Source organism: Onychomys torridus, chromosome 10 (assembly GCF_903995425.1).
Source record: "Onychomys torridus chromosome 10, mOncTor1.1, whole genome shotgun sequence".
In the NCBI taxonomy this organism is placed as follows: domain Eukaryota; kingdom Metazoa; phylum Chordata; class Mammalia; order Rodentia; family Cricetidae; genus Onychomys; species Onychomys torridus.
In genome coordinates this window covers 74,167,620-74,188,108 of record NC_050452.1, presented here as the reverse complement: position 1 = coordinate 74,188,108, position 20,489 = coordinate 74,167,620, and the positions used below count along the sequence as shown (strand labels likewise).

The window sequence follows — 20,489 nt, the reverse complement described above, 5'->3', positions numbered from 1 at the left end:
CTAATAAACTTATCTGGGGTCAGAGAACAGAACAGCCATTACATATAGAGGCCAGAAAATGCTCTCTCTCTCTCTCTCTCTCTCTCTCTCTCTCTCTCTCTCTCTCTCACTCACACACACACACACACACACACACACACACACACACACACACACACACACCTTTAATCCTAACATTCAGAAGGCAGAAATCTGTCTGGATCTCTGTGAGTTCAAAGCCACACTGGAAACAGCCATGCATGGTGACACATGCCTTTAATCCCAGGAAGTGATGGCAGGAAGCAGAAAGGTATATAGGGTATGAGAACCAGGAACTAGAGCCTGGTTAAGTTTTTAGGCTTCTGAGCAGCAATTCAGCTGAGATCCATTCAGATGAGGACACAGAGGCTTCCAGTTTGAGGAAACAATATCAGCTGAGGAATTGGCAAGGTGAGGTTGGCTGTGGCTGGTTCTGTCTCTCTGATCTTTCAGAATTTACCCCACCTGGCTCTAGGTTTGTTTTTATTAACAAGACCTTTTAAGATTTGTGCTACACCTGAGACCTGTAGCTGTCAAAAAGAGGCATTGGATCTTGTCTTGGTTTGGGTTACTATTGCTCTGATTTAACACATGACCAAAAGGCAGGTTGAGGAGGAAGGGGCTTATTCAGCTTACATTTCCACAATATAGTAGTCCGTCATTGAAGTAAGTCAAGACCAGAACTCAAACTAGGCAGGAATCTGCAGAGGCCATGGATGGGTGCTGCTTATAGGTTTGCTCCTCATGGCTTGGTTTGCTTCCTTTCTTAGAGAACTCAGGACCACCAGGTCAGGAATGTACCACCCACAATGGGCTGAGTGAGCCCTTCTCCATCCATCAGTAATTAAGAAAATGCCTTACAACTGGATCTTATGGAGACAATTGAGATTGAGGTTCCCTCCTTTCAGATAATCCTAGCTTGTGCCAGATTGACAGAAACCTAGCTAACAGGACTCCCCCTGAATTCGAGTGATAGATGGTTGTGATTCACCACATGGGTGCTGCCAACCAAACCTGGTGCTTTGCAGCAGAGCCATTTCTCCAGTCCTGCCTTTTTTTTTTTTTTTTTAAAGACTAGATCTATGTAATGTTATTTAATGTACAGAACAAAGTGTATTGGGAAAGAAACTATCCTAATATTGAATTTACTGTTGTTTTTGCCTCCATTCTCTTCTGGCAGAGCCAACCTGCTCTTCTTCCTCACAGTCTTCCAGACTATCACAAGTGTGACTGCTGGGGAGCTCTTTGACATCGACAGGGACCGCTTTCTGTGAGTAACTCCTGCTCCAGAAACAGGCATCAGGGTCAGGTGATCAAGTGAATTGCATTCATAGTTGGACCTAGAATATTATCTTATGAATTACCAATAATTCCCCTTTTATATTACATATTTAGATGAAAATAAACAAAATGTGAAATTTTTTGTTTACTATGTGGTATCATGATTTTTGAAATATGTAATGAGATTACCAATATTAACTAAAAAATGGATGGGAAATCAAGAGTAGAGATGTCTGCTGTTCATCAAAATTTTCAAATTTGAGGTGTGGTCACCAGATCTCCATTATACAGATCACACAGTAGTAGGTGACTGAAAATCACAGGAAATTTATGACCCCCTCCCCAAAGAAGGATGTCAAGGGTTTCACAGAGCTAAAGTGTGCTGGTTCAGCTGCACATTGGGGTTGGAGAGGTACAGCTGCACAAGAATGAGAGTCTCCTCTTGATGGACGCTGGAAAGAGCCAGACAGCAGCTGAATATTAAAGGGCTGTTTATCTCCTGTGTTTTTCAAACATGGAAGAACATTTCTCTGGTGGCCTATGCTTAGGATTCACTGCTCTCAATGATGGGTAACATTTGCCTCCAAGTACATGCCAGGGAGAGGAGTCCTCAGAGAGGAGCTCAGTAGTTAGAGTGCTTGTATTGTGTTAGATTCAGTGTCACAAAATCCTGAGCATGGCTGTATTTCTGAAATCCCAGCACTTGGTGTCAAGGTAGAGGCAGGAGAGTGGTCATTCTTGGCTGCATATGGAATTTAAGTCCAGCCTGCACTGGTGATGCTATATCAAAAAAAAGTCAGAGATACAATGAAGACACTGGAGGGGAAAAGCTTGGGATTTGAAAAGGCCAGGAAGGGAAAGGACTAGGTTTGGTATCTGGTAAAGATTCACAGTTGTACAGAGAGATTACTGAAGGAGTACATCTGTCCTAACGAGAGAACAGAAGGATGTAGTGTCCTGAGGCTGCACTGTGACCTCAGAGTGACAGTGTCACCTTCTTCATGAGACCTGGAAGGAGAGAAGTCTCCATGACCGCTGTCTGAGGTGAGGTAGGAATGAGCTGCTCCTCAGGGAGCCAGCTTCAGAGGGCAGAGACTCTGAGGAGAGAGGGCACATTGGGCTGTTTCCCTGGAGGGACTGTTGTGTGGCCAGAGTGGACAAAACAAGGTAGAGTTTTCTGATGGGGAGAATCCTAGTGAGAATATCATCAGGATGCTGGCCTAGGGATGCTGGTCCCTAAGATGGGGACATGCATGGGAGTCAGCCTGGAGCATAGCGGACACTGTCCTGTTAGGCCCCCTGTGGCGGCAGAAGTCAGCTTAGCCAGCATCTCACCTGTGCCTTGTGGACTAATCTAAGGATGTATAATGTGATCTTTGTCTCTAGACATGAGCATACCAGTGGATACTACAGAATGCCACCATATTTCCTTGGGAAATTGCTGGCTGAGCTGGTACCCAGGAGATTATTGCCAAGTATTATATTTACTGTTATAGTATTCAGCATAGCAGGTAAGTGACAAAGCAAGAGAATGTGTCTTTAGTCTTGGGGGAGTGTGTTTTGTTTGTACAACTGTGGCAAGTCTAAAGTAGAAAAGCACATCTCCAGTGTGTGACATCTAAAACAGATGTTCCATGTGAGGAAAGTCTCCAAGACTTGTTCACAAAATACTACAAAAGCTTTTTATGAAACTGTACATTTACTAGAGATTCTGTGTATTATAATGCATGTAGTAATAATGTAACCACTTGACGCATTGCTAACAGAGCAAAATTAATTATTAGATATTTATCCATATTTGTTGTAAAAGATTTATTTTTACTTTGTGTGTGTGTGTGTGTGTGTGTGTGTGTGTGTGCACTAAATGCATGCAGTGCCTGGTGAGGTCAGAAGAGGACATCAGACCCCCTTGAACTGGAGTTACTGGATGTGAGCCACCATGTGGGTACTGGAATGGAATCCAGGGCTTCTGCAATAATAGCACATGATTTTAATCAGTGAGGCATCTCTCTAGCTCAGCTGTAGATTTTTCGCTGTTTCTGTGTTAGTATCTCTATATGTAAATAAAATATAGAAAAATGGATAATATCTCATAAATATGTGAGTATAAAAAAGAACTTAAATGTGTATAATGTCTTATGCTACCTAATCTTACAAAAAGAGAAGATACTGAATTTGAGGTTTGTTGAAATTATATAATACAAATAGTTATTTGAAATATGTGTACAAATTCATTTGAACATTATGGTTAAGCTTCACTCTAGACTAATTGTTTAGAATTTCCATATTTTTCAAACACACACACACACACAAGATAAGCACTGATGAAGCTGAGACTTTGTTTTAAAAGAGATTTCGCATTCAGAACCAGTCATTTAGGCCGGGGGATGGTTATGGGAAATGTGCTTGTCCTGCAAGCCTGACAACCTGAATTTGATCCTCAGAATCCACAGTGGAAGAGAGAATCGCTCCAGAAAATTGTCCTTCAGCTGCACATACACACTATGGCACATGTACACCATGATATGAGCACCCTTACATCCACACACGCATTATACATACCGTGATAATAATAATAATGATAAGTTTGAAAATGACTGGACATGGAACTCAGCTCCCCCAGGATATAAATTGTATCCTTGTGACTATTATAAAAACACAGGCCTTAGCATGACTCATAGCATTAGCTTCATAAAGATTACAAATCAGCTTGTGGAACCCATTGCCTCCCTCCATAGAGCTACCTGGTGATTTCCTAGGGACAACTAAAGTTGGAAGCACTTCCTGCCCTCTAGATAGTAAAACCACTGCAAGGGTATTTAATCCTTGCCTTAGCTAGGTTTCTAGCACTGTGATAAACACCATGACCAGAAAAATATTGAAGTGAAAAGGGTTTATTTCATCTTACAGTTCAATGTACTTCAAAGAGAAGATAATTCTGCCTGTGGTGCCAGCCCCTAGCAGCACAGGGCTCAAAGGGAATCCACAGAGTTGGCACATACTAGACTTTTTTATCTGAATATGTTATGGAAAAAGACACTCACAGACTCTTTGATGGTTTTCTTCAGGCCTCTTTATTTTCTATTCTTCAATTTCCTGGTGATTTCCTTCTCTCATTCTTGATGTTTTCCTTCTAACTCTATCTTTATTCTTGATATTTCCTTTCTAGTTCCTTGCAACTCTCTCATTCTTGACGTTTTCCTTCTAGTGATATAACTCTATATTTATTCTTCTTACACCTTATCTACCCCAGCAAAATCTTTCAGGCAATATAAAAATTACAATGTGGTTACACTCTGTTTTTCAAGTGAATGATTACAATGAATACAAAACAAACAAACAAAAAAACAAAACAAAAAAACCACAACATGTTTTCCATATCCCTTACATGATTAAACATTTTACATATTACAGGTGAAAAACAAATTATCCCAGGAGCCCATGTCCATTCATATTCAAGTACCTGGTTATAGATTAGCCACATAGACAAGCAAGATATTCTTCTCAGTCAGGTCTTTTACTGGCAGGCTGAGTTTTGCAGTTACAAAGAAAGGGCCAGTTACTTTATTACTTACCTTAGAAGGTAATCTTATAAGGAATCTTAAAGGAATCACAAACCAGAACTTGTATATATGAAAAAGAATCAGTCAACTCTACTTTAAATCTTTGGGTTGCATTCCCACTCATCAATAGTTTCTTATATCAGGAAATTGAGGGCAAAAATTGGCACAAGGAATGACTCATCACCTTTGATCACCAACCAAACCTAGTTAAGAATGTATGTCAGCTAGCAACAATTGGGCTGTGTTGTATTCTTAACCCTAAGCCAATGAATCTATAACTCAGCTACGTGTCCGTGTAAACTTTAGATTGTTTTCTGGTGTTTTTCATCTCGAAGCTATAATCAAAACATCTGGATCTAACCTGAAGTTATTGTAAGGCTTTGTTTCACCTAATGACACATACTCAAAACCTGTGACTGCATCATTCAGCATTAAGAAAATTAAAAGCAGCCTGGCTCCTGAGGACTCCATTGTTTTCCTTAATCATCAGCCTGAGCTGCATTCTATGCAGCCCCTTAAATGAAACTCCTAGGCCCTAGCAGTGTGATTTTTTTTGTATTTATTATTATTCATCAAATCCTGCATAAACTAACATTATTATTATCATTTAGAATGTACAGCATAGGGAGGAATCATCTTCATAATAATCCACAGGTAAAAATGGCAAGTAGAGGACAGGCGGTGGTGGTGCACACCTTTAATCCCAGCACTTGGGAGGCAGAGGCAGGCAGATCTCTGTGAGTTCAAGGCCAGCATAGTTAAAGAGTGAGATCCAAGAAAGGCACAAAGCTACATAGAGAAACCCTGTCTCAAAAAAAAAAGAAAGAGAGAGAGAGGGAGGGAGGGAGAGAGAGAGAGAGAGAGAGAGAGAGAGAGAGAGAGAGAGAGAGAAAGAAAGAAAGAAAGAAAGAAAGAAAAAGAAAAAGAAAAAATTGCCAAGTAGACAAGATGTTTCCATGAGATAAGCACACTATATTACAGGCAGTGGGGTATCTCCCCTCACCATCCACAACATGCCAAATACTCCAGAAAGACAGCCGTAGAAATTACGTAAAAGCCCAGCAGAAGCAAAAGACATTCTGGGGTCTCTGGTCTTAGGGCCTTGCCTATCTGAGAGTCACCCAGCAGAGAGTTGTGTCCTGGTAGGCTTAATTTCAGTTGCCACCTGCTGCTCCTCTGACATGGACTCCATCAAGAAGTCAGGGCAGGAACTCAGGGCAGGAATTTGGAGGCAGGAAGTAAAGCAGAGGCCACTGAGGGGAGCTGCTTACTAGCTTTCTCCTAATAGCGTCCTCAGCCTGCTTTCTTATAGAACCCAGGACCACCTACCTAAGGATGGTGTCATCCAGTTGTCTAAGACCTCCTACATAAATCATTTATCAAGAAAATGTCCCCACAGGCTTGCCTACAGTTCAAGCTAATGAACACATTTTCTAAGTTGAGATTACCTCTTTTCATATGACCTTAGCCTGTGTTAAATTCATAAAAACTAACCAGCATAGTCCTGATCCCAATTTCATTACTAATGCAATGATAATAAACACAGAGAAATGTGTGGACATGAACATGTTCTATTGCTGATTCTCCTGTGAGAGCATGCAGTAATTTTTCTCCATGTCAGTATCCTTTAAATTGCTTATGTTATTATGTTAAATTAATTATGTGTAGAGGAGAACAGGTATTATATGGAAAGGTATTTTTGTAACAAGTATAAAAATAAAGCCATATGATGGGGCTGGAGAAGGGCTCATTGGTTAAGAGCACTTGCTTCTCCTCCTCCAAAGTCCCCAAATTTGGTTCCTAGCATCCAGAAGATTGGGTAGCAGTTGGAGACCAAGAGAAGTTGGGTGGCTATGAGGCTGTTAATAGTCATATTGATTATTAAAGTATTATTTAAAATATGTATAATTCTATTAAGTAGATGAACTGACACCAGTTTTTTTCTTTCTAAGGAGTAAACACAGATGTGAAGAGTATCTTCACTATGTATTTTACCATCATGATGTTGGCTTATTCTGCCAGTTCCCTGCCACTGTTTATAGGGGCAGGGGAGAAAACAGCAGCTATAACCACAGTATTTGTGGTCATCTACTTTGTGTTCATGCTGGTGAGTGTGAATTGTGTTTTTTTCTGAGTAGGAAAAATTTCCTTGTGTTCCTTCTTGAACATGTACATGCTTAACACATCAGTAGTTGGGACATGAGTTCTTATGCTAAAGCTTATTATGGTCTGTAGGAGAAAAGGAGAAGGAGCCTGCTTTTCTCCCAGGCTTGTAGCTACTACTCTGATGTCAATACTATGATGTAATTAACATGCCCTTACTAGTGAGCTCCTAACAGACATTTATTGGGACCACATTATAAAACCATAATAATTGGAATTTCAAGAAAGTGGTATGATTGGCAGATTCCCCCACAGCAAGGCAGAGTGTAGCCTTTCTTTCATGCTGGTGTGAGACACTTGCCTGCTTTTGTAACCATGGCAGCGGTGATTTGGTTTATTCAGTAGTCTGAATGGAAAAGCAAAGGTCATGATCTGTAGTTGTTTTTTTTTTTTTTTTTTTTTTTTTTTACTCTTTACTATTAGTTTTTTGGGGGGCCCACCACATAGCTCCTATATAAATCACACTGAAATTATTACTTATAAATGCCTTAGCTTGGCTTCTCTCTAGCCAGCTTTTCTTAAGTTAAATGATCTCATCTACCTTTTGCCTCTGGGCTTTTTCCTTTTCTGTCTTCTGTGTATCTTACATTCACTCTTACTCTATGGCTGGCTGTTTGGTTAGTTGGCTGGCCTCAAGCATCCTTCTCTTCTTTTTCTTGCTCTTCTAGCCTTTCAGATTTCTCTTCCCATTTATTCTGCCTGCCAGTCCAACCTCACCTTTTCCCTGATGTTTAGCTCTTAATTAGATTGATCATGTGTTTTAGATAGGCAAAGCATCAAAGTCTCAGAGTTAAACAAATGCAACATAAAAGAATGCAACATATATTTGCCTCATTAAAACAAATGTTCCACAGCATAAACAAATGTAACACTTCTTAAAATAACGTTCTACAACAATGATTAATGTAAGTGTTCAGCACAAGGAATCTATCTCAGGGCTCACTTGTATTCTGAAATGTGTTAGAAATAGTGGAAGATTCCAGAGTCCTAAGTACTAATCGGTCTCCTGAATTAGAATACTTATGCTTATCTTTCTGTAATTGGTTACCCAGACTTAGTCTTTCATACCCATAATATACACACTTGATGTAAATTAATTAACTGATAAATGAATCTAGACCCCACATTTTCCAAAAAAAGTATATCAAGTAAATAGAATGATTGATTTTGTGTGTTAATATTCATGTACTTTCTGCTAGTGCAACAGCATATTGTAGCTTGGCAATAGCAGGTGCATGTCTTTGAGAGAATGCTAAGTTGTGTTTATATTTTCTATTTACATGCCCTTATATGTATGGCTACCCAGTAATGTAAATCCTCAATAAATATGATATAATTAATTTTTGTTTGACAGATTTTTAAAAAAACAAATAAAATGCTTGATGAAATCTATGCCATTTTCTCCCTCCCAAATCCTTCCTTGTGGAATTTTGAATAAGAAGTGCCCCCTAAGGCTCAGGGACTTGAACACTTGGTTTGCAGTTGGTGGTGCTGTTGGAGAGGTAGAGACTTGATGGAGAAGGTCTGACCCTGTGCCAGGGGAGGGGATTTGAGTGTTTATAGCCTTTCCCCTGTAATCTTAATCTGTACCCCTTAATAAAAGGGGAGGGGAATGTACCAGTGAATTCTGCAGTGAACACATGGTAGCCACTGGAGCCTTTTCAGAGCTGGGCAGGGGCTGGTGGGCCAAAGGTCACTGAGCTCACACTGGAAAGCAGGCTTCCTCAGTGAGTACCAGGGAGGCCGAGGGTGGGATCTGGAACATATTGGCTCATGGGTTTGCGCAGGCTGTGGGTCCTTGGCTTGGACAGTAGAATGCAGGAGGGTCCAGCTCCTCTTCCTCTCCCAACAGGTTTTGTTTTCTCAGAGTTATGGATAATTGTCATCTGTTAGGGTTTGGTTATAAGTTGTCATAGGGTTGGGGGTAGAACAATAAAGTTTAGACTCAGGAATCTCTTTTGAGAAAAAGGGGGGATAGATAGGATAGAATAATAAGGTAGATTATTGTATATACTTGTAAACTAATTTTGTAACTATCAGCTTTAGATAATTTGCATTGGTGTAGATTTTTTCTATATGGATAAAAATGTAAAATTATTTTTCTACTTCTGTTTAAGATAATTTATATATTGGTAAAAATATGAAACTATACTTTTCACTTTGTACATATGTTTCTACTCCTATTTAAAATATCTTTGTATATTGATACAAATATAAATTATACTTGTCATACTGTATGTGTGTTCTGCTTCTGTTTAGGGTATTTTGTATATTGATACATATTAAGGATATTGTTATCATATTGAACTATACATTTCTACCTCTGATTTAGATATTTTGTATACTGTTACAAATTCAAGGTCATTGTCCTTATACTCTTCATTTGTTTACTGATTATTTATTTTTACAATGTGAAAACTACATGTTAAGGATATTGTTATCATATTGAACTATACATTTCTACCTATGATTAAGAGATTTTGTATATTGTTACAAATTTAAGGTCATTGACCTTATACTGTACATCTGTTTACTGATTATTTATTTTTATAATGTGAAACTTTAGGCTTTAACCTATTTAGGTTGATAAGAATTACAGGTCAATAGTCACCCACTCTTGTCATACTTATAGTCACGTTAGTTAGGCTTTTGAGATATATAGATATATATGTCAGATGGATAGGTAATCTTCAAACACTTCATAGACCTAGAGTATATGACATTTAAATGTTTTAATAACTTAGAATATTGTTGATGTGAGAAACAGTTGTTCCTGGCAGCACTGATCTACTCCAGAGGGGATGTTGGGCATTGAAGACACTCCATATGGAACTGGTCTTCTTGAGAAAAATGGCCTGCTGGGTATAGCACTGCCCTTGCCTCAACTGCTGACAGTAGGCACGCTGCCCATTCTGGACAAGCAGGACATAAGGAATTGTGACTGCTGAGCCTTGCCAAGACAGAGTAAGACAGAATGGTCTGTCAGATATTCTAGGCCTGTAGTCAAAAGTGGATGCCCCAACATTGCAGAGAAACACTGGGTGACTGTCCAGACAGCCAGCTGTCTCTGCCATTTCTTGCTTGCTTGTACTTCCTGTTTACTCAGGTAATATTATTTTCCTTCTTAGGTCTTTAAAGAGGTTGAAGAGTAGATGGTTAATATAAGCGTCTGAGTGATTATTTTATACATGGGTTGTGGGACCGTGGGGGATTGGTGGCACCTGGAGAGAAGATCTCCAAAAACAGGCCATCTATTGCATCATGGATAGGATCTCAGGGGCCACATCCTTAAAAATTAGTACCCCTCCCAGCAACCATCAACTGCCAATAGCTCGTCAGGTGGGTGTAGGACTTCATGTCCACCTCTCCCCTCCTTGCAGGGATTTTGTCTGTCTTGATCTTGCACAGGTGTTGCCCATGTTGTCACACTGCACTGCATTCCTATGTGTCACTGTCCAATAGTGACAGGAAAACCCTGTTTTGTTGTAGTTGTCCACAGCCTCTGGCTGTTACAATCCCTCTAGCCTCTTTCATCCTGATCCTTGATCCTTGGGAGGAGGGGTGTGATATACAGATGTCCCATTCAGGGATGGATCCTCTGTAGTCTTTCTTCTCTGTATGTTGACCTGTGGTTAATCTGGGCTAATCACCATCTCCTGCAAAAGGAGGTTTCTTTGATGAAGGTCTGAGATGTGCTAATCTGTGAATGTCAGTACAACTCAATAGAAGCCAGTTTAATACCATTTCCATTCAGAAGAATAACAGTAGATTCTTCTCTGGGCCCTGTGACCCCACTAGCCACAGTGTCAGACATGATTTCCATCTCACAGAGCAGGTCATAAATACAATCAGAAAATCAATGGTCGGTCACTGCCATTGTAGTTGTCTGTCCAGTGTCCCCTGTGTATTTCCTTCCCTCAAGGAAAAGATTTACAAAAAAGAGTCTTTTGTGATGGTCAGTGTCCTTGACCATACTTGTAACTTCAGCCTATGTCCTCTGGGGACCCCTCTCCCATATTTCAGCATTTTTGCCCATAGTTACAACACCCAATCAAGATGTAAGTCACTACAGACAGGAGACAAACAGAAATTAATGGAAAGTTCTGCCCCATCATATTCAGAATTGGACTCAGAGTCCCCTGACAAGCCTGTTGGCCTGGACTGTAGACTAGTTTCTGTAAAGGAAGCCTTGGCATTCTGGTTCTTAGAACTAAACGTTTCTATCTCGATCCTCCTGTCTCTACCTCCTTAGTACTGGGATTAGAGGCCTGCACTACCACACTTCGTTTATGGGCCTTGTGCATGACAGGCAAGCATCCTGCCATGAACTGAGCTGTGCCCTCAGCCTCATCTGCTACTTTTTGTTTGGTTGTTTAGTTGGTGTTTTTTTAAGACAATTTTCTCAATTCCTAGGAATGGTGGGGACTGTTGTCAGATTGGCCTCAAATATAGAATAGAAACTCTGGTCTGACACATGTAAGCACATGAGTTTATGTATAAATGAATTTTTTTCTAGTTTCTGAGGTTAGCCATGTATAGTGTATGGTGTTTCGGAGAAAAGATTAATAAAAACCCATCCCTAAAGCACCAATAAATAAAATGTCTAACATTCCTGGGTGCTCCTGTAGGGTATGGTGATGATGTTTTCACCTCCCTTATTGCTGGGGTGCTGGACTCTAAGGGCATGGAGCAGTAGACAGTCATGGCACTTGTGGACCAGTCAATCTGTAGGAGATTCGCTCTGATGCCATCCCAGAGCAAGGAGCCCACAGCACAGAGGAGAGAACAAGGCCCAGAAACCATGTTAAGGAGTTCTGCCCATTGTTGGTTCTGGGCTTCCTACCCTAGAGTGTAGAAGGGAACTCTAGTCACCTTCCAGAGCCCAGAACTGCCTGAGCATTGTTATAGAAGATTTTAGAAAATGAAATGCAGTTTACAGTGACTCCAGTGCATTGGGTAGAAGGCTAAAGAGGATTGGATGTGTACATATAAATAAGGTGGACAGAGCTTGTGAGCCCCCCCCCTTTTCCCTTCTCATGAGTGATTATCTATTTAAGGGGGAGACTATGGGTGCACAATAGAGTAAGTTTATCCTGGAAGCTATATGACTGGAAACTTGAACAGGAGTACAGGGGATATTATGATGTTAAACTGTCTCCTGGACATCTCCCTCCATTCTGTGAAACAGACTGGCCTTTGTTTGGGGGTGGACTGGCCCAAACCACAGCTCTCCCTAATGCTGTGTCTCCTGTTGCTTGCCAGGCTTTGCACGTTGGTTTCCCTGTCTGTTTTCACTACAGAGAAGTCTTGCCCCCTCCATTTCATATGCGTCCACAATACAACTTTTACTTTAAAAAAAAAAAAAATGAGAACCAAGGCACCATTGAATGGAATCTGTGAACCGTCAATCCTGAGTTCACTGGTTCACTTTCCTGCCGGGCTTCCTCTTGCCCTGCCCATATCTTGCTCCAGCAAATTGACAGATAGGCCACTGCCTACTTCCCACCAGCAAGCTGTTCTCCACCAGCTTGAGGCTGAACGGCTTGTTCATCCATAACCAAGCTCTGCCTTCACCTTGGTTTTACCACAGCTGGATATGAAGGATAGATATGATAGTTTTTCCTGATATAAACCTAAAATCTTAATGAAAATCTGTTTAATTACTTAGTCTCTTAAAAATAAAACTTTAAAACTGTGGCTCAACACTTGCCATCTTTAAATGGTTACTAAATGAAATCAATCCTTGGCTTCCCAGCTAGCCTGAGGAGGCCACTGACTGCCAGGACTTAAAATGAAGTCCCTGGTTATAATACACAATCACAACTTCTTCCACCGTCAGACAGAAGCCCATAGAGCCCTTTATGGACTGTGTTAATTGTCTACAGCAAGCTATAGACGAGCAATAAAGAAGTTGCTATTGCCTATTTCTTTCATTATCATAAGAAAATGCAAACTCTTCATTATTAAATTAAATGATTAATCAATAAAACTTCAATCCATGGATCTAGCTCCTCTTACTATTGCTGATATGTTAAGAACATGCCAAAATGTAGGCACCAATAAAACAAAAATCTCAAATTCTAGCAAATTCTTATGGCCTCTAGCATGTTCAAATGTGAAAAAATAATGCCATCCTTTTCCTGGAGCTGACAGGCTTCTTACTGAGATAATTAACTCACCAATGGATTTCAACAGCAACAGCAAAAATTCTAAGCCAGCATGTATTGTTATGGTTTTAAAAGATTTCTACTTATTATTCTTCTCTACCATGATGATAAAGAGTTGATTTGTCAATGCCTACTCTCAATAGTCAAACAAACATTCCCCATGGAAGTTTTAGAAAGTAAGATTTTTTTTTTAATGTCATAAGAAAGGTAAGGCTGGGTGTGGTGAAGAATGCCTCTAATCCCAGTGTAGCACGAATCTTAAAAGTTCTTATTAATAATAACAAACCTGGAGCCAGATATTGGGGTGAATGCTGAAAGATCAGAGAAGCAGACCATGCCACATTCAACCTCACCTTGCCAACTTCTCAGCTGATCTTGTTTCCTCAAACTGGAAGCCTCTGAGTCCTCGTCTAAATTGATCTCAGCTCAACTGCTGCTAAAAGCGTAAAAGCTTAAAAAGCTTCTAGTTCCTGGTTTCTCACTCCTTATATGCCTTTCTGCTTCCTGCCATCACTTCCTGGGATTAAAGGCACGTGTCTTTTCCAAGCAAGACATGAGATCTCAAGTACTGGAATTAAAGGTGTGTGCCACCATGCCCAGATTTTATGTCTATCTAGTGGCTGTTCTGTTCTCTGACCCAAGATAAGTTTATTAGGGTGCACTATATATTGGGGGACTCAATATCACCATATCCCAGCACTCAGGAGGCAGAGGCAGTCAGATCTCTGTGAGTTCAAGGCCAGCCTGGCCTACAGAGTGAGTTACAGGATAGCAAGGGCTGCAGAAAGAAACACTGTCTCAAAAAGGGGAGGGAGTGGGGAGGGTTTCTTTTGAGAACATGATGTCTTCAGAATCACTTGTAGGCAAGACTGGGGAAGATGGGTTTCTTGATTCATGATTGATGTGAGAGGTCCCAGCCCATTGGCAGGCAGTACTACACTGGGAAGGCCATCCAGGCTGAGGAAGCCTTGGGAGTAAGCTAGTAAGCAGCACTCCTCCATGGTCTCTGCTTCAGTTCCTGCCTCCAGGTTCCTCCCTTGAATTTCCATCTTGGCTTCTCTTGATGATAGACTGTGGTCAGGATGGGAAAGCTAAACAAACCCTTTCTTCCCCACAATTTAGGTCAGATCATGGTATCTTCATCACAGCAGTAGAAACCAAACTTAACTGGAGGCTAATCAGGTGTGTGTGTGTGTGTGTGTGTGTGTGTGTGTGGTGTGTGTGTGTGTGTGTTAAGGATGTGTAACTTGCCAAAGAGAAAAAAGGGGCTTGGGAAATAATTAAAAACCCACATGGGAGATCTGAACTGACACACTTTGAAGGAATCCAGATTGAAATTCCACAAATACCAGAGAATCAAGTAACAACTAAAAGAAAACTTTAGTATACCTGGTAGGAATGCACACACCTCCTCAGATGGATAGAGGCCTCCTTCCTTCTCCGTGCTGCTGCTGGATTAATAAAACTATCTTAGAGTAGCTCAGAACTAAATAGATTTGTTTAAGATTAACATCACTCTTAGAAGGGCTGGAGGCCTCTCTCCACATGAATGGTATATGTCTTTTTTCTTAGGGAGTCCACAGCCCTTCCCACCAGGGAAAGTAAAATCAGTTTCTCAATTGTGTCATGGCTCTCCATTTTGCTTTCTTTTAGGTTACAAAGTTTTCACCTAACTTCTCTGTTAAAATTTCCAGCCCTGTGCTTTCCTGCTTGGGGACCAAATACTTCTCAAAAGTCAAAAAACAAACAAAACAGAAAACAAATTGAAAGAGACCTGGGAGGCCCCCCTTTCCTGTGCGTTAACTGAGAGCACAGTCCAGAAGGTTGAAGAGGTGGGACACTCCAAGAGAATGCTGACATCATTGCCCAGAGGAAATGCACATGCTCAGTACAAGGAAAATCATTAAAATTAAGATTGAAAATATTGTTTCTTATTTTTTAAATGATAATCAAAACTTGTTAATGTAACTAAAACAGATTTTCTAACAGTTCATTTGTTGAGTGTATAGTCTTACCCTTACTTTAAAAAAAAAAAAAGCATAAACAGAAATCTTTTTTTAGATAGACAAGTACATGTTCCAAATTTTCCCCATTATATCATCCAGGCAGCCTTTAAAATTAATTCTCAGAAGGAACCTAAGAATACATCATTACCTAAAAGACATAATGTTGGTAGAGTTTCACTTTTTTTTTTTTTTTTTACTTTTGATAATGTGCTTATAAAACTGATGTATAGAATTGAATACTTAGGTAAACTATGTTAACTGCACAGCGCATGTGCCCAAGGAGGGATTGCTACAGTTATGTGGCAGGACATCCCCAGGCTCAAGTGTCCTTTTCCATTGAGTGGCACCCTGGTCCTACAAGAGGAAATGGCATATTGTCCTCTTTATGAGAGAAGGACACACGGGGTGGTAAAGTTTGCCAGAGTCTGTTGCTCTTGTTCCCAGATATGCAGACAGGCCCACTGATAGCCTATTATCAATAGAGAAGATGTGTTATTCCTCACCTAAGAGGGGATTTGATTCTCTCACAATGGGTAGTGATACCCCCAATGGTTGATGATACCTCTAGCAGTTTTGTTGTTCAGGATTGTTTGCTGATCTGGGTCTTTTGTGTTTCCATGTGAATTTTAGTAATGTTTTTTTTTTAAATATATGTGAATTATATTGTATTTTTATGGGCGATTACATTAATCTGTTGATTGATTTTGGTAGGGTGGATATTTTCATATTTATCCTACCTATCTAAGTATGGGAGCTCTGTCTATCTTCATTTCTTTTTTCTCCATGTCTTAACGCTTTTGTACAGAGTATTTCATTTGGTTAGATTTATTCCAAGATTGTCCCTTCCTCTTCCCCCTTTTTGAGGTTTTTCTGAAATGAGATTGTTTGTGTCATCTCTTTTCCATTATGATTTTAATTTGTACTTAGAATGTACTATGTTTGTTATGGTGTTTTATCGTAGCCACAGGAAAGGAACTAAAACAACCGGTTATTGTATAAAGTTCCTAAAGGAACCTTAGAACTAGTTACGATGCCAAATGTTGTATTTTCTGTAGAAGCATATGTTCAGGTGCAGTCTGAATGCATGCACACAGTCTTGTTTGCATAGTCCTACGGTACTTAAGACTACATAGGACAGTTTTATGTGAACTTCAGAGCTGTCCCTTGTTCTTCCTTGTTCATTATTCATAATATCTACATAAATTAGATACGATGAGGAATCTAAAGAGGACATTAAATAGGTAGGATGGATATATTTAAAGGTTAAAGGCTGTGCAAAGATTACATGCTCTTTTAAAGATAAACAACATAAACATCTGAGGGTTTGGTCATGCAGAGTGGGGTGGCAAGTCCTTCTTTTGAAAACCATAAAGAGCCTTGGCTTTGCAAAGAGTGAAGAATTCTGTTTAGAGTTAACTGAAAGAATGTTTTAAAGAGCTGATCTGAGCAGAAATGGTCAGAAGGAGGAAGGAGTCTTGAAGATGGAGGATGTTGTTAGAATTCTTAACTATTAGATTGGTTCTAATTGATGTTTCTGTTCTTTGTAGTTTATCTCAGGTCTATCACTATTTTACACGAACTTCTTGCAGAACATCTCATGGATGCAGTACGTCAGCATTCCTCATTATGGATTTACAGTAAGTTGCCCTGTCTGTCACTGTGCTTGGGGTCAGCTGTAGTAACTGAAATGAATCCCAACAGAGTCTTTCCCCCACCTGTAATCTCTAAAGCTGCTCCCCAGGATTTTCCTTCCAGGAGCAAAAGGTGAGAACTTTCCTGTAATTCTACCCAAAGGTCAGTGAGTCATCTGGGGTTTTCCCCAGTCAAATGTTATTTGAGGGAAATAAAGGGTGAGAAAAATCCCAGAGAAAAGAGGAAAGATAGAAGATATGATGAAAAGCATACAGTTGTGATTCTACCCAATAAGGAAATAATGAAAGGATCAGGGACTAACATACATAATTTATATCAGGAAATTAAAAGAAAGAGAAACCATGTGATAGCCATAGACTTTGTGAAGCTTTTTCTCTAGGAAAGTGTGTCTTAACAGACTTTCTTACTCCAATGATCACAACTGATTTTGATGAAAAGAAGCAAGAATTATTGTTACTATAAATCAATAGGAATTTATTAATTACAGTGTTTACGTAGTTATGGACTTTGCAGAGAAGGAAACGCCCGAGATAATCTCCTTAGAGAGTCCACCTCTTAGTAATTGTGAAGCACCATCATTTCAATCCTAAGGCTCCTGAGTGTGGGGAAGGGCACTGCTTTACTGGGCAGACTGAACTTGGTGGGGTTTTATTTGTTTAATTTTTTTTTTTTGCAAATTACAGTCAAGATTGAACATGAAGTTATAGCTCTTTTTATTCTTTGGAAACATAAAAATACTAAACTCTTGGCCTTTCCCTGTTCCTGTTTGTGTTACAGGCTTTGCAGCACAATGAGTTTCTGGGACAAACCTTCTGTACAGAATATAACACAGCAGAAGTCAGTAGATGTCTGAACTATGTAATGTAAGCTGGAGTTCAGTGTCATAATGGGGACGTAGAATGCTGCTAGACTCAGAGGGGAAAACCATCCTTTTGGGATTAACACTGCAGTTCCCTAGAATGAGTCATTGTAAGCAGTGCACACATGGATGTGTTCTGATCCTAGTGCTCTATGGTTTAGAATGTGCAGAAAGGGTTCTTTGGGGCTTTTAAAAATGGTTTCGGTGTCTTAATTGTGGACTTGAGTTCCTTGTTTCAGAATATTTGAGTTGGACCTAGATTGCTCTGATAGTTTAGAAAGGACACTCAATTACTACATGTATAGATTATGGTACCTGTGAGCAGAGGCAAAGAATGTCAGGGCAGCGAGGCTAAAGTGAGTGATCTTTGCCTGCCAGATTTCAGGGTCTTTCCTCTGCCTCAAACACTTCAGAAAACAAAGGTGTGTGTGTGTGTGTGTGTGTGTGTGTGTGTGTGTGTGTGTGTGTAAAATATCTATCAGAGGATATGTCTTGCAATGAAAGAAACACATATTTCAGAACGTTGAAAAATATACTTTTTTCAACATTCTCAAGGAAATATCATTTTTCCAATACCATCTAAGTATAAAAAAGATTTTTTTAAATAAAATTAAAGTGTATTATTCTAAAGTTACAATATTTTCTCTTTCTAAGATTGGTCTCATTGATTTAATTTTGATATATAAGTGAGAGAGAAATATGCTGATGTGTTAAACCTCTCTTGGATGTTCAAAATAATAATGAATAATAGTAACCCAAATTATGTTTGAATTACTGATAAGAAACTAAATATTGGGGGATATCTTATTTCTGATATCTCCTCTCTCCTGGTGTGGTATGTCATCCTTCTAATACAAATTCCTTACCAGTTTCCTGACAGAAGCATCGGGATGGGTAAAGTGAAACAAGAGACAGGCCCTCCATAGACCTCATATTCATTAAAGGATTGTCCTCACAAGGGAAGAATAAATCTGCTCTTTCTGAGGACTTGGGAATTTTTAAATCCTAAGAGATACACAGAGATGGAGACACACAGAGATGGAGACACACAGAGATGGAGACACATGGGATGGAGATACACAGAGATGGAGACACACAGAGATGGAGACACACAGGGATGGAGACACACAGAGATGGAGACACACAGGGATGGAGACACACAGAGATGGAGACACACAGGGATGGAGACACACAGGGATGGAGACACACAGGGATGGAGACACACAGAGATGGAGACACACAGAGATGGAGACACATGGGATGGAGATACACAGAGATGGAGACACACAGGGATGGAGACACACAGAGATGGAGACACACAGGGATGGAGACACACAGAGATGGAGACACACAGGGATGGAGACACACAGAGATGGAGACACACAGGTGGTAATTCTAGTGTATCCAGAACTTTTAGCTGCAGCACCTTTTCTAACCTGTGTCAGGGCCCCTGCATCCCACTGGGCTCTAACTGCTGCCCAGGCTCTGTCTGTAGTCATGGGTTGCTGGGCATGTTCCATAGCTGAGCATCTGTGATTGTCATTGCTGTCTTGGAACAGGAGCTGACAGGAATTGACTGACTCCTGTCAGAAACCCTTAGTCTCCTCTGGTCCTCAGTCTAGAATTTAATGCTGTGTTCTTTTGCATAATGTTCTGCTAAGTCAGCAGAACTGCAAAAAGCTTTGGTCTCTTAGAGTGGTTGTGTGTCATTAGGAAGCTGAGGTTTTCTGCTTTGGGAGAAACAATTACTTCATCCATGCCTTTGTCCTTTGAGGAGAGGGCAGCATTGTAGATTTAGAAATGAATGACAGTGAAACTATAAAGTTGGGTCTTAGTGTGACTTTCTAGACTCAGCCTAGTTTACTGAGCCTACTTCCTCTGCTTTTAAATAGATGTGATAGCTATACCTCTTTGGATTGATTTTGAAATTAATAAGGACTTGATTCAAATAGGTTAGACTGACATAATATGTATAAAGTGTAAGTACATCATTGCTACCATCAATTAAATAATAAAGAAAATTTTAAACATGTATTGAAACTATGAGTTCTTAAAAAGAAGCAAGAGTGAACGTACTAAAAAAAAATGACATTATTTTTATGTGTGTTGAATTACAGATGTACTGGTGAAGAATTCTTGATAATCCAGGGCATTGATCTCTCATCATGGGGCTTCTGGAAGAATCACGTGGCCTTATCTTGTATAATGATTATCTTCTTATCACTTACCTATGTGCGATTATTATATCTTAAGAAAAAGAGACATTTTTAAATCTCTCTTCCACTTTCTTTGAACTAATCTGATATTTAAAAAAGTCAAAACTTTTCTGGTGGCCATGTCAGTGGAGCATCAGGGAGCACCTGAGTTCAGGAGTTTGGCCCACCAGGATATAAGGCACTGATGGGTGAATTTTGGATAGAAAAGAACTTGGGCTCCAGCATGAATCTTGCTACTGCTGTGCCTTTGCATCTGACTCTGGTATCTGGCATGGTGTGAATGGGGTGGGGGATCCCCACTGCCTGTACTGCAGTGTGATTATCTCATGGAAATATCCTGTTCCACTGGACATTTTAACTGTGGATTATTATGAAGTTGATTTCCAATTAAGCCTGTTTAACTGAAGTAATGATTTTATACAATAATAGTGGTAGTTTAAATAGAATTTTGATGATTAAGGGTTTTTAACACATGTAGTAAAGGATTATGATAGAGGTTATTTTAGTGGGAAAATTTTTATAGGTAAAGTAGGATATAGTGTTGTCCCCACCTCTGAGAAGCA

At 39.9% G+C, this 20,489-nt stretch overlaps 2 protein-coding genes across 4 annotated transcripts in view; both read left to right on the top strand.

Annotated features, from left to right (window-relative positions):
* Positions 1-17,700, top strand: part of LOC118592055 (ATP-binding cassette sub-family G member 3-like) — a 63,045-nt gene extending 45,345 nt beyond the window's left edge. For all 3 annotated transcript variants that reach the window (XM_036200653.1, XM_036200652.1, XM_036200654.1), the window contains 4 exons: positions 1,199-1,288; positions 2,686-2,810; positions 16,746-16,835; positions 17,629-17,700. In XM_036200653.1, the coding sequence (XP_036056546.1) occupies positions 1,199-1,288; positions 2,686-2,810; positions 16,746-16,835; positions 17,629-17,645 (322 nt within the window). In that variant the 3' untranslated portion in view covers positions 17,646-17,700. The remainder of the gene's footprint in view (positions 1-1,198; positions 1,289-2,685; positions 2,811-16,745; positions 16,836-17,628) is intronic.
* LOC118591913 (ATP-binding cassette sub-family G member 3-like) overlaps positions 1-20,489 on the top strand; it is a 145,538-nt gene that overhangs the window by 119,233 nt on the left and 5,816 nt on the right. The window lies entirely within an intron of this gene.